Genomic DNA, 13,954 nt, shown 5'->3' with positions numbered 1-13,954 from the left:
GCGGCTCGGGTTGCTGGGGAGCTCGGTGCCGGACGGCTGAACGCAGAGCCGCTCAGCAGCTCCAGGAGCCGGAATCGCGGCAGTGTAGGGGTCAGGACGGAGATCTGCGATCACCCCGTCCATCCCGTGGTACGGCAGCTCGCACAAGTGGGCGTCTGGGAGATCCTGAATGTGTCCAGAGAAGGGACCCTACAGCCTCTGGGCAGCTTGTTGCTGAGCTCTGCCACTGACAACAAAGATCCCCTTTGTGTTTGTATGGAAATTCCCACGTTCCACTCTGTTCCCGTTTGCCTTTGTTCTATTGCTGCATGCCGCCAAAAAGAGCCCAGCCCCATCCACCTGACTTCTGCACCTCAGATATTTATGAGCACTGTAAGGGCACCCCCAGCCTTCTCTTCTCCAAGCCGAACAGCCCCAGGTTTTATCAGCCTTTCCTTGTATGGGAGGTGCTCGAAGCCCCTATTCACCTTTGTGACGCTCAACTGGACTCTCTGTAGGAGATCCCTGCTTTTTTTTGAACTGGACATGGTGATCTACACGTGGCCTCACCAAGACAGAGTAGAGGGGAAGACAGCCTCCCTGACTTGCTGCCCCAGAACCGTGATTCAGGTCTGCAGGAGCCACGTGTAACTCCCAGAGTTGTTTCATCTCTCATATGGAAGTTCCCAGGCCTTATCCTGCCTCCTTTCAGCCCTGCACATCTCAGTCAGAGCCTGACTAGTGCAGCACTCAGCCCATCTGAAGTACTGCACTTCCTGCCATGGGATTTGGGATGACAAGCAGTTGCTCAAAACTTCACAACAAAATTGCCCGCACTGAAAGCTGAAACCAGTGTACTTCAGCAGGATCGTCTGTAGACACATTCTAATTCTGGGATGGCTTAAGAAACTTAGATAAGAACATGCATGCAAGTATTTTTAATTGGCTTAATTAAATAGTTAAGAAAACAATTTAGGCTGGGTTTAGCTCTGTACAGAGCTGGGGCAGGCCTGTACCTGCCAGCAGTATTCTCCTGTCCAGACCGAGTTTGCGCTGGTGGTTTGCTCTGGCCAAGTGCTTAGTTGGCGGTTCAGAGACTAGGAGACTGTTTCAGCAGTTACTGCTGAGCTTGGGTTGGACCTACGTTTTCTATTCAGAGAGCCAGATGACTCCCTCTGTTCTGATCTGCGTTCGTTTCATTTATTCTGCTCTTTAATTACGTTCGCAGAGCGCTGCGGTAAGGCGCTGTAGGGCAGATGTTGGTGCGCAGACAGGATTTCATGCCATTCTGGAAAGCCTGCTCCATGGATGGGTCAGGGCCCTTACTCCCAAAAGGCACAGGGGGTCACTTAGGTTTCAGGAGAGCTGAGCTGTCCCTGTCTCCAGACCCCTGCGAGCTGTCAGCGCAGTTGCCATACAAACATGTGGCTGGACCACATCAGGAGAACACAGTTGAAGGTAGAAATGAAGAGTTACATGCTTTACCATGAGAACTGTGTTGGAGGGGAATGAATGCTCTGCCTGCAGTGAGCACAGTGCCACGTGCTGGGTGACTGCGATACGTGAGCCTGTTTACCTGCTTGTGCTCCCACAGTTACATTCAGCACTGGTAAAGCATCAATGACAGTGGGGCTACGCCCACACGCACCAGCAGGGAATTTGGCCCAGAGGCTTGTTCCTGTGCCACGAAAACACGGTTAGAGATGCCATGCTTTCACTGATTGCATTTGTAAAAAACCTCACCATGCATTACTTTTTTTTCCCCAAGGTGTTGCAGTTTAGTTAGAGCCCAAATTACTTGATTAAACATGTCATTTGAATTCTGGTCTAAATCATGCTGAACATGCTACCCTCCAGCCTACCCTTTATGTTCTATTATCTGCAAATTGCTTGTGATTTATTAAAAAATAAAAAAAAAAAGGAAGAATGTTACATATTTATGTTTTGTACACATTTGAAGTGAACTTTCCCTCATCAGGTGGAAGCTGTAGCCTCCTGGAAGAGGGGAACGCCATCCAGAAACTGCATGAAGACTGCTTTTGTTACGTGCAAAACAGAATCATGCGATTACAGTACATTTGGTCAACTTTGCAGGTAAGAGCTCCTTTTGGGGATCATCCACATGTGCCACATGCAGCCCCTGGCCTTTTCCCAGCTATGTATATGACCAGTTATCAAAATCAAAGCAGCACTCAGAGTGCAGTGGGTAGTTTGAATGGTGGTGTATCAGAAAGAGCAGCATAAAAGTACAGCACTGTGATCCTTCACTCCAAGCGCGCTGAGGTTTGCTGTCCCCTTAGTAGGAGGACAGGCTTACAGTGTCACAGGAGGATGCCAAACAAACATTAACTCTCTTATTTTGATGCACATCTTCCATACTAATGGACTGTCGCTAACCTCAACAAGTATTTTTGCACCTCTAAACACCTTTATACAACTTCTAAATTTGAGGATAAAATACACTGCTGTGAACCACGTATTGTAGCATCCTTCTTCTGTCCATAACATGAAAATTGCATTCTTATCTACAAGAAAAGTAAATTCAACTGCTTTCGGCTCCAAAAGGGAAGGAGGAAGAGTATGAACATCCACAGCATAAGAACAAAAGGTGTGTCAGGTTGTTAATCTGAAAGTTACACAAATGCTATTCTGGCTGTTTTATCATTTGGCTCAGAGGATCATCTTAATAGAAACGTGCTTAGTAATAGCAGAACAATATAGAAATCTCATGCCACTAGAGACAATAACAGGTTAAGGAAGTAGTGGAGTACGTTTGGTTCTGTTCTTCCTGGGTAGCTGTCACTGGACAACGGAAGGAAGCAGTTTTGCTGTGTTTGCTAGAGAAGCTGCCTCTCAGACTTGGAGGTGGAACATCTCTCGGTCTGTTCTTTACCTCTCTGTCCCTCATACACACATTGCATTGTCATCTACAAGAAAAGCAAGTACAGGTTGTTAGGTTAAGGAGGGGAATGTGAAAGAGAATAAACATTTACAAAAGAAACCATGGTCTGTCAGACACTGGGTTTTGTTAGAACTGTGTGCATGGGCAAGTGTCGTGGTGGAACCAAACCCCCAGAGCCTGCAGATGGGGGCAGGGCTTTGGATAGAACGATGCTGACATGGAGTTCTCTGAGTCACACCGTAAGGCCCAAACAATATTTGCATAGTACTAATAACCAATATTAAACAACTAAAAATCGCAGCGACATGACTTTCTGTGCTGATCTTCATTAGCATATGCACGGTGGTCATGCTGTGCATCTCACAAAACAAATCCCCCAGTGATCCTGAGCTACAACTCTGTCTTACTGTTTGATTTAGGTAAAAATAAACAGCACAAAAACATTCAGGTTTGTGCCTACTCCAGAAAAAAGCAACTGTCGGAATTCAGAAACTGTGTTTGAGTTTGCTGCCTGTGCTGTTCAAATATTCTGGCGACCAGAGACATCTACAGAAACCTTCTTAAAGGTAAAGCAATATGGAGAGGACTTCTGCTTCAGAATACAGCCCTTCAAGGAAGAACTGTACACCGTGAGCGTAACACGAGAAAGTAAGTAGAACAGCTTCCTGCTTACATTACAGATAGATTGGTATTGCCAGCATTACTGCCTGTACCAACTCTTCTGTAAGAGGCCTGAAACTTGTCTGCTGATATTTAATATAACCAGTGTTTCAGAATGAGTTAGTCTAAAGCCCCTTTCTGTTTGTTTTCTTTTTCCCCTTTTTAGTGCTAGATGGAAAGCTCTTGTTTTTGTTTGTAGCTGGAATTTTTCTGTTCCATTTTGCAAACAGTCTGAGCAGGTGAGTACTGGCTGCTGCGCTTTCATGTTTCTTTCCCAGAGTCTGTGCAGCTTTGGTCTGTTCTCTGAGCTGAAGGCACAATTCTCTGGGAAAGTGAAATAAAGAAATGAGTGTATATTTAAACATATATTAAATATATGAATATATATTACAGATAGTTGTAGCATTTGTGTGGGGACAAACTGATATACCTGGGAGCTTTTGCCATAGAACTGCATTGGGGTTCTATATACTGTGACGTCCTGCGCTGGGTGACACCAAGTCAGTCCTCAGAGAGCAAGAGTGGGGAGTCAGGAAAATCCTCTCCCTTTTGTAGGCCACTGAGGTTAGCAGCAGCTGAGGGATGCTGCATGGCTTATAACTGATGCCTTGCTGTAGGCAGAACGCTTGGGGTGAGGTCATCTGGGGCCTGGCCTGCCTCTGCCTTCGTGCCAGCCTTTCCTCACCATTCTTTTGATGCATCCTTGCGTAGCCCGTAAGGGAGGATTCTTACAGGCATAGCAAAACACCTGAACAGTGACTTCAAAGCAAAATGAATCACAAATTAATTGGCAGGAGAGACCTTTAAAACAAGCAGAGCAGCAGCAGTTTTCAGACTTAACTAAATCATATTTTGAAGTCAGATTCTTGTCAATATGTCAACTTAGAAAAACTTGCTTTTTTTCCCACTTTTAAATATATAAGCCTATTCTTGCAGCACTGAAACAGACAGAACCACGGTGTTCATAAGAAAATGATGTGACAGAAGTCTATCATAGAATCCTTAGAATTGAAAGGGACTCTTAAAGGCCATCTAGTCCAACACCCCTGCAATGGACAGGGACACCTACACTAGATCAGGGTGCCCAGAGCCCCGTCCAGCCTGACCTCAAATGTCTCCGTGGACAGTGCATCCCCTAGCTCTCTGAGCAGTCTGTTCCAGTAAACGGTCTGGTAACAGTTTCAGTGATCATATAGTAGTAATTGGATTTTTTACCTTTTTTCTTTTTTTAAACATGAATTTAAAATCTAAACCAAGCCTGTTACCTGATAACTCACTTACAGTTGTGTTCTTACTGAAGCTCGCTGCTATCTTTACAAATGCTGGCATTTTTAACCACTCACTGCTAAGAAAATACTTCTTACAACTTTCTCTCTTGTTTTCTTCCAGGAGCACCAACTTCTTTTACCTGTCTGGAATAATACTGGGCATTCTTGCTCTGTTAATTTTTGTCCTGCTGGCACTTAAAAGATTTATTCCGAGGGTAAATCTACATTTGTAAAACTAAGTAATAATTATTATCATTGTAATAATAGAGGAAGTGAGGAGTCCAAGGCCAGATTCTGACCTTGCTCTGTCTGGGGAACTCCACTGAAGTGGGTGTGGGAGTCAAGTAAATATAATTAGGTCAGAATCAAGTTCTAATTAGCTTGCTGCCGAGTTGAAGGAGAGTGTTGGTGTTAGGTTTATTGGACTGGAGCTAAGCTTGCTCTTGAGTATATGAGTAAGTCTAAATCAAAAGGTAATTTTAGTGGCAGCTAGGACAGATTTTCTTCCATTCAGCAGGGAATTAATTGTAAGGAGATGTGAACTTTCACCAAATCTTTATCTCTGTGCATTGTTACAGTATTGCTGAGTTATGTTAATTGAAAATACACTTAAGGAAACTTAGGTCATGACACTGAGACACAGCAGACAAAGACAAGAGGTGCAGCTGCTCCACTCAAACATGATGCTGTGTACTTGCAGCAGAGCACTGTGTAGTTTAAGTCTGACACAGAGCAGAAGCCTGCAGGTCTGCCAGAACCACATCTGTGAATTCCTTTGCTAACAATGGTCCTGAGTCTGACTGAGACTAATAGGTTTTTTTTTCTGTTTTTATTTTGTCAATCTCCAGCGCAGTACTTTCTGGATACTATTGAGTGGCTGCTGGATGTCCTCTCTCTATCTTATCTACTGTTTCAAAGAGAATATGCAGTGGTTGTGGTCTCAACACAGGATCTACCTGTTGGGTAAGAATGTTCAACTGAAATCTGCAGTGCACTTTTGGATGATTTAGTGGTTAGATGAACAGCTGCCCATTAAGATTTAAAAAAAACAAGTTACTGCAACTCATTTATGGATTACTTTTTTTCTCCCAAGCCAGAAATGGTCTAATATTCCAAAAGTTGCTCAGTAAGTATTCAGTCACATTATATCATTAAATAAAGAGTTTGATCTCGTGGGCCAGGAGCAGCTGAAACAGCAGACTTTGCATTAATTTTTCATTGATTTGCCATAACGTGTTCTCCCCATGGCAGCAAAAGGGCACCTACGCTGACTTTTATTTTGCTGAATATGGGAACTGGATGCACATACTGCAAACTGGTTGGCAAATCTATTGCTCTGGCATCTGCCTCAGCTCTCTTGCATGGGAGAGAGCTCACGTGCAGCTCTTCCAGCATTACCTAATGGCTGCGCATAAATCACCTCGTGAGAGGTGCACAGCTCGTACAACATAATGCAGTTAACTACAAGCACAAAACCAGCACTCTGTGCTGCACAGCAGTTGCAAGCTTAGTCAACCAACTAGTTAAGTTCAGAAGGGTGGTTTCCATCTGTTTCTCCATGACGTTGTTTCGTGTTTCCACAGGTTATTTTGTGGCTGTTGGAACTATCAGCTTTGCTACTTGCTATCAGCACGGACCGCTTACCAGTGAACTGAGTATAACCTTGTTCACGTGGACGCTGCAATTAACAGCCTTCGTTTTCATTTACTGTGGTGTCACCATACCTCAAGTTGCATATGCAATAATAGCAGCCATGCTCTGCTCCAAAGGCCTGGGTTATCCCCTTGGTGCTGCCTGGCACATAGGCAGGTGTGTATGTATTTACGAATGTCCCGTGTCCCTTTACAGCCAGGAAACTGCTAATAATGAAAAAAAGCCTTACATTTAGATAATTGGTAAATTTCTATTGCCTTTTTTTAAGCAAATGTAAAGCTACAGTGGAAGAAGTCTAAATCCCCAAGAAAGACATATAATTACTTTCTGTTTGGCAGTTACAAATACGAATTTTGTTCTGTGGGGAATGGAGAAATATGACTGCGCTCTTAAGTACAAATGTAGCACCTTCTAGTCTGCAGCATATGGCAACCAAAACATTTCTGTTTGGTCGACTGATCAGACTGCAGCAATAGTGCTTTGGTTTCACACGGTGCAAGAAAACCTGCAGGTATTGAATCTTACAGGATGGAAGTGCATGTTAGAAAAGGACAGTCCTTCCTAAGTTAGATAGCTTTCAATATTAGCGTTCAATTCGGAGACTAAAAACCTGTTTCCACCAAAACAGTGCTTCCCATTGATTTTAGTTCTCCAAGGATATCATCAAAGATACGCGTGTCTATCTTTAGTACGTGGAAACAGTCAGTTATCACTGTGGAGACATTCCCCCCTGTATTCCCTGTATGTGCTCCATTTATATTGTGGCATTTGAAGTTGGAACTGCTTTCGCGATGTAGATCTTAGTTTGCAAAGTACTTCTGTTAGCAATATGGGAACAACATGTTTGCTCAGCCTTGAATTTAAAGCATGTTTTATCACAGATGTAACACTCAAGATTCTAAAAAGCCCTCCCAATTTACAGCTGCTCGTTACCTCCAGTGATGACACTCTTTAGTGCAGACTGTTCCACAGCTGTAGACTTCTGCTGAACCTCTAAGACCCACGAACAGGCAAAGGTTACAACCAAGATAACTAAAAGAATAAGAAACAATTTATCTTTTAGTCTCACACCATGCTTAGTGTTTGAAGAACATACTGCTTTGCCCCTCTGCTCTTTTCAGATGTTGCAGCACGGTTGGTGTTGAAGTATTATTTATTTTAGTTGGAATTGTTCATTTACCAAGAGCTGATTTTGCCAGCAGATGAGAAGCAGTGTTTCAGCAGCAACACAATATCAGTACTTTCCTGATCAAGTAGGTTCCGTTTGCTCTGAAATCAGTAAGATTTGACTGGGAGTTCGTAGAAGTCGCAACAAACCTGTTTTACCATTAAACACTGTGGATTGTTCTCTGGGTAGAATCCCTTCTCATTTTCAATGAACTGATGCTTCCATAGAGCATACCTAAATATGGCACTACAAATCTTCCTTAGGAGAATAAAAAAGCTTTCTTTTCCTCTCTTGAAAAACTAAATGGTAGCACCAAGCAGTGAGGCTATGATGCCTGATACACAGCTCAGAGCAACAGATATATCAAAATTGTTAAGAATCTTGCTTTAATTATTAAGATCACCACTGGTTCCACTAAGCCAGCAAGACCTTTGGCATTTGACCTGACCAAGGGCTGCAGTTCACTCTTTGTGGGGAAATAAGGAGGAAAGCTGAGTGCTGCTGGTTGGAGCAGGTGTTTTTATACAGAGCTGAAAGTTTTATGGGCATCCAGCCCTTGCTTATCTTAACTCATGACAACATTTAAATGGAAAGCAGTCGACAGAAGGGAACAGAACATGGCACGCTTTCTAATTGATATCTAATTATATTATACAACGCTACGCAGCAGCTAAAAAAACATCAGATTGTAAACATTTTGGCCTCAGACTACTCAGTTTTGTAATTTGAAGCAAGATTTAAGCTATCTAGTAAACAACATGAACAACTTGTAACAGAGCATTGCTTATCTTTAAATTTAAATATGCACACTGGGTTTTGATTCAGCCCATGTTTCTGCAGAGACTCATTTTGCATGCACCTAAAAATGGCTGAGCAAGTAGACATCTCTTCTGAGATTTTAGTCTAAGCATATACAATAAGGAAGCCTCATTCTGTGGAATGCTGGATGAGACCTCGAGTAAGCAGCCTTGCAAACACAAAGCTTCTTGTCTTAAAGTGTTAACACAACCTTGTAGCTTTTCTTAATAAGATAAACGTGATTCAAGCACGTTCATAGCAGATCATAGAGAAAATGGATGGGCTATATTTATGTGCCAGAAGACTTCAGAAATACTAACTGCTATTTCATTTCATTTTAGAAAAATGAAGAATCACTTTCAATCAAAAAAATTAGTGGTCAGATGCCTTACTGAAGAAGAATATCGAGAACAAGGTGAAACAGAAACTGTCAGAGCTCTGGAGGAGCTGCGCTCGTTCTGCAAGAACCCTGACTTCTCATCATGGTTGGCAGTATCCAAACTCCAGTCCCCACACAGGTAAGAAAATGTAGCTTTTCTAAGCGAGGAAACATTTGGTTAGACAGCAAACTTGCATACTAATTCAGGTGAGTTTACATCTTGCATGCAGTAAAACATGGGGGTAGTTTTATCTACCTGAGTAACGCTACTAAAGATTGCAGCCACATCTCTAAAGGATACCACTTGCTTGTGGTATTAAACCCTGCTTGTTCCTCTCTGACCATAAATTAGTCTGGGAGCTTGCAGAGGGTCACAGCTAATTCGTGGTAGTGGCAGCTTTCTCTGAAAGGCTTCCTACAGTGCCTAAGCAAGTTCCTACATGGTGACCCAGGTCACCATCTAACCAGTGACTTGCACCTTTCTTCAGCTTTTACAGCACTACACTTTTATAGTGATCAAAATCAGGGCAGTCTGAAGATACATGCTCAAGCATTTGCTGCGTTAAGCTCTTCGACTGCCAGTCTGCACAGCCAAGCAAACCTATTACTTGAAGTATCAACCAATATTTAAGACTGCGAAATACCAGGGTCTGCACCCAAACAGGATGACAGGTAGAATAACTACTCCAGATAGAGCTTCAGTGACAAACGTAAGACAAATAAAGGTTGTGAAGGAAAGAGTCAGATTAATGTAGCCACAAAATCTTGCAGAATATAAAGTTAACCATAATCTCAGTACATTTCTTTCCAAATCCAAAATCACAGTTTCACATCTCAGCCAGCCACAAAGACTTGGCTTCTAACACAGAACCAAACGTCACGACTTCAAAGTAGCCCCAGTCAGCTTGGAATTGGATCAATAAAAACTAATTTTAGAAACTTCATCTTCTTTGGATGGGCACACAGTCTCTCTGTCAGGTTTTAGAGATTAACTGTTGAACTGATGTTTGCTAAGATACTTGCCTTCTGTAGCACGATTAAAAGATATAACAAGTGAAAATTCACTGCAGTACTGTAGACAAAAAAACACAGAGCAAGCAACTTAGACACGCTCTTTTTACGGTCGTTACTTAGTTAATATTCTTCTAAGTTGTTCCCTATAAAAGTACAAAAATTAACAGAACCAGAAGTCTGATTTTACATTTAGTATCTCTTTAAACTTCCTATGGAAGATAGTTTAGCGCACGGCAAACCTATGAAACAGATCCAGCCCCACCCTGTTCTCCATATAGACTTACAGCGCGTCCAAGAAGAACGAGGTGACACCATTCATCTTGCAGAAATGTTCAAGTCTAAAGTGTAAATTATTGATCAGTTTACCAGAACTGCAGAATGTAGCTGCAGTTCCTTTTCTTACATTTCTCTGATGCTGTCGACACTTACCCAGGTGTCAGAACTGCCGTCTGTTCCCATGAGCTTGCCAGAAACCTCCAGTTCCATTCTGCATCTTCAGTATAGTTGTCCACTGAAAGTAAGATTTGTGGTGAACTGAGATGTAGGAAGTGATAAGTTGGTGCTTTGTTCAGCTAAACCTCCTGTTTGGAGTTGACCTGGAGCAGATGCAGTATTCCCAGTCTGCAACTCAGTTAAGCAAAAGCAGGAATTCTGTCATGGCTTCAGTTCAGCTTGCCTGGAGCACGCGTGCAGCAGCAGAAGTAAGGTGATAGCACAGGAAGGTGGGAGTGCTAAGTTCTCACCATTTTTCCCATCATTAGCAGTGTCAACTTACCTGAAATTCTTAAAGACTTTGTCCCCAGTACTCTACAGCTTTTAATTAAGAAATTAAAACACAATCTATTCAGTGATAGAAGCACTTACTCTGGATTACCCCACAAGCAATGAAGAAAAAAATCAAGTCAGATCTTGCTTAGTCACAAGACTCTGCAGATGGCCTCCAGAAGAACAAGAGTTACTTGTGTAGGAAGGACTGAAGACAGAAAGGAAGATGAAGCAGGGGAACAAATCTTCAGGGGTGTCATCATCCTTTTGTCACTCTGTTTTACATGACACTGTAGCTCATGCTACACCTTCAGGAGTGACCTCCACTGCCTCTAGACACACTCTCACATCAGCCCTGCTTAATTGGCTGCTTCCCCCTGCATTTGTGGTATTTTTTCATTTCCCAACTGATCATTTCTCCCTTTCAAACTTTGGCAGGTTTGCAGGTTTTGTTTTGGGATCTCCCCACGTCTCACCTGCAGAAACGAAGGCACACGATGAGGAATACGGCATTGGGAGCTCCTTCCTGGAAGAGCAGCTCTTTGAGACAAGGACAGAATCTGACCAAGATGAGACAACCAGCTACATCCACGAAGAAGACGATGAGAATGAAGATGAAATACATGAGCAGATTACATTTCCATATGCTACTGAGCTGCTCTGAGCTTTGGAAACCACCCTAAAAAAGGGAGAGAGGGGAAAACACATTCGTCCTGCAAAGGAAGGTTGCAGGCCAAGAACTCACTTCTGGTGATTTCTTGTGGATGCTTGGGGACAAACGAGCGTTTTTCAAAAACTGTTTCCTGCATCACTGCTATTGCACAATTAGAGCAACAGAAAGAAACCACGGGGACTGCTCAAGCGAAAAGGATGTCACGCTATCAGTATTTTAACTGGGAAGGGTTGTTTATTCCCATAGCAGGTACTGACAGCAGCCTATCCCACCACAACACCTTCCTTTGCCAAGGATACTACCTCTAAACAACAGGGCATCTTGGCCCTGCTCATTGTCAAGTCCTCTGTGCTGAGCGCTAGAGGGAGAGGAAGCCATTATTAGTGCTCTACTTTCATGAAGTACCCTAAATATTAGCAAATTTAATAATGTTCTTAGTTTGCTGATAAATCACTTCACTGCTCATGTGACTTTTCAGTGATAGAGATCTACAGGTTTAACGTAGCCGAGTGACATTTGTTTGCTCTTCTCGCTCAGCTTGTTGTCTGCTAGCTTCACTTTACCTGCCCCTTTTCTTCTAAGCTCCTCTTACTTTTTCAACTCCTGCCTCATTTTTTTTTCACCCATCTGCTTTTAATTGTTCTATTCCCGCACTCTGCACTGTGGTTATGCTGTACCTTGTTCTTTACATGTCTTTGTTTCCTCACACACTCTTCTTCTCCATTCCACAGGCCTGTCCTTCTCCACCTTTGACAACTGCAGGTGGTCCCCCTGGTTCATCCACCTGCGGATGAGGTCATTCTCTTTATTTCTTCAGACTATCCCCCGTCCTGTTTTCCTTTACTGTCTCCAGACTGCAGAGAGCACAAGGCCATTAATTCTCTCATCAGCTGCAGAATGTATCAGCGGTTGAAGGGCCGTCTTCATAATGAGCAGCAGAACCTCAGCAGTGTGAGTTCCCTATTGTCCATCTCTGGTCAAGGGAGAAAACGTGCTGCCTCTCTAATAGTAGAGCATTCTAAGAGCTCCTCTGCATAAAACATGACCCAGACTTTGTTTGAAAGCATAATTTAGATAGTCCCTCCTTGAGTTGCTTCGAGATTGCTTCCTTGTAGAAAGAAGTCTTCCATTGTACAGTAGAGACACCTAACTCCTTTTTGTGGCACATATGCATGTTCTGTAGCACATTTAAGGGAGAGAAACCCTGTCAAGCAGGTGCTTCAAACTATGTTCGCTTTCGAGTCCACAGTATTAAAAGAAATAAAAAAAATAAAAAAAAAAAAAGGACAAAGAGAACTTTGTTCAGAAAGGCCACAAGCTTTAAAAACCACCCTAACAGAGGTTGCTACTACCAAATCCAGTTAAAATAGCAGCCACGTTCAGAAGGCAGGATTGCCCAGCTGGGCACTGTCTCTGGTAAGGAGTTATTTTCTGTAACAAATAACTTAGGCTCTTTTTAACTGGCCGTATCTTCTATCCATAAAATTTGAGGCCAAGCAGGAGAATCAGATTTATGCTAGCTTAAACCCATAACTTCTTTGGAATTCCTTCCACTATTGCAGCAGAAATGATCCTCCTGTAAGTATATTACATGTTTTCTTACTACGCAGTAGTCAGAGACTACATTAAAATAACCTTTTAATAACCTTACATAATAACTAAATGGAAAAGCCCAAACAAAACGGGCAGTGACATTTTTCTGACACTTTCCCTTTTGCTGAATTGCTAAAGGACAACACGAGGTACACCCACTCCAAAGGGGGTGGGTAGGAAGCAAACATTTTCTTGTAGTTAGAAAATTCAACATTTGCGTAAATACTGTCCAAAATGGAGCAGGAAACCACTAAGGCCATCCAAAGCAGAAGTGCAACAGCATACCAGAAAGATGACTGCTTTAGTTCACAGTTGATACTGACCTTAAAAATCCTCCCCAGTCTGTTCCAACATGGGAAGCAGTTCACAAACAAAGCCTTCCAAAATCAACTGCTGTCCCTCTAGCCCTTTGCCAGCAGTGAGTTTACTTGCTCAGCAGTGCTCTGATGTACGGAGATTACACAGATGAACAGAAACAGTACTGGCAAGTGCTATCCAGAGTTCAAATGGAAAATCTGGGAACAGAACCTTGATGTTAATCCACTGCCTTAACTATGACAGAAGCCTTCTGTCCTTAACAAAGGATGAGTTACATTTATCTCCTGTTTCACCACGTTAAAAAAGAAGTTAAAACGTTGTATTCATTTTGTATTTGTGGTGCACCATTCTCATCTACTGTCTTTTACTTTCAACATTTTTAAATAAAAGTACTTTTCCAAGACGTGGTTCTCTGCCCTTAAGTAGTTGTTCTGTGAAAAGAACAAGACAAGGAGGAGCCAAGTGAAGGGGTGTGCGTATGTCCTCAACTTTCCTCCACCGCTGCAGATTTAAGAAACCCTAACTGCCTGTTAGCTGTGGCCGCTTCACAAAAGTCCTCCTTCACACCCATCTTCCTGGAGGACTCTGCCATTCCATTTCTCCATTCGTGACAGATCAGAACCTCAAAGCAAAACTTAGTCCCAGAGACCACTTTGTCACAGCTTTTGTATGCATACAAATGAAGCAGCTGACACAGTGAAAACTGAACTTTCCTATGTCTAAATAAAACAGATCCCAGGCAAAGGCACCGCCATACAGAACAGATGTATTACTGCAAATATAT

The 13,954-nt window shown here is 42.7% G+C and overlaps 1 protein-coding gene and 1 long non-coding RNA gene across 4 annotated transcripts; one reads left to right on the top strand and one right to left on the bottom strand.

Moving 5' to 3' along the window:
- The first annotated feature begins 1,890 nt into the window (after nucleotides 1-1,890).
- On the top strand, nucleotides 1,891-13,573 carry NEMP2 (nuclear envelope integral membrane protein 2). 2 transcript variants are annotated; one of them, XR_002116534.1, is made up of 9 exons: nucleotides 1,891-2,073; nucleotides 3,301-3,529; nucleotides 3,708-3,780; nucleotides 4,931-5,024; nucleotides 5,658-5,772; nucleotides 6,393-6,618; nucleotides 8,770-8,946; nucleotides 11,025-11,508; nucleotides 11,991-13,573. XR_002116534.1 is itself a non-coding variant. In XM_003207427.3 (8 exons), exons 1-8 carry the CDS (start codon nucleotides 1,906-1,908, stop codon nucleotides 11,248-11,250), a joined length of 1,308 nt encoding a protein of 435 aa, XP_003207475.1. In that variant the 5' UTR covers nucleotides 1,891-1,905; the 3' UTR covers nucleotides 11,251-13,573. The 2 variants fall into 2 exon arrangements, 1 of the variants encoding a protein (XP_003207475.1); XM_003207427.3 differs by having other exon boundaries at nucleotides 11,025-13,573.
- Nucleotides 2,310-11,041, bottom strand: LOC109368471. 2 transcript variants are annotated; one of them, XR_004160280.1, is made up of 3 exons: nucleotides 10,251-11,041; nucleotides 7,396-7,494; nucleotides 2,310-2,906 (listed from the first exon to the last, which is right to left on the bottom strand). It is a non-coding gene; the product is annotated as an uncharacterized LOC109368471 (long non-coding RNA). The 2 variants fall into 2 exon arrangements; XR_002116535.2 differs by lacking the exon at nucleotides 2,310-2,906 and adding an exon at nucleotides 6,392-6,668.
- Nucleotides 13,574-13,954: the final 381 nt, after the last annotated feature.

The sequence above is a fragment of the Meleagris gallopavo genome, chromosome 7, assembly GCF_000146605.3.
Source record: "Meleagris gallopavo isolate NT-WF06-2002-E0010 breed Aviagen turkey brand Nicholas breeding stock chromosome 7, Turkey_5.1, whole genome shotgun sequence".
NCBI lineage: Eukaryota > Metazoa > Chordata > Aves > Galliformes > Phasianidae > Meleagris > Meleagris gallopavo.
The sequence above is the reverse complement of the archived record's forward strand: the minus strand, read 5'-3'. Positions and strand labels throughout refer to the sequence as shown.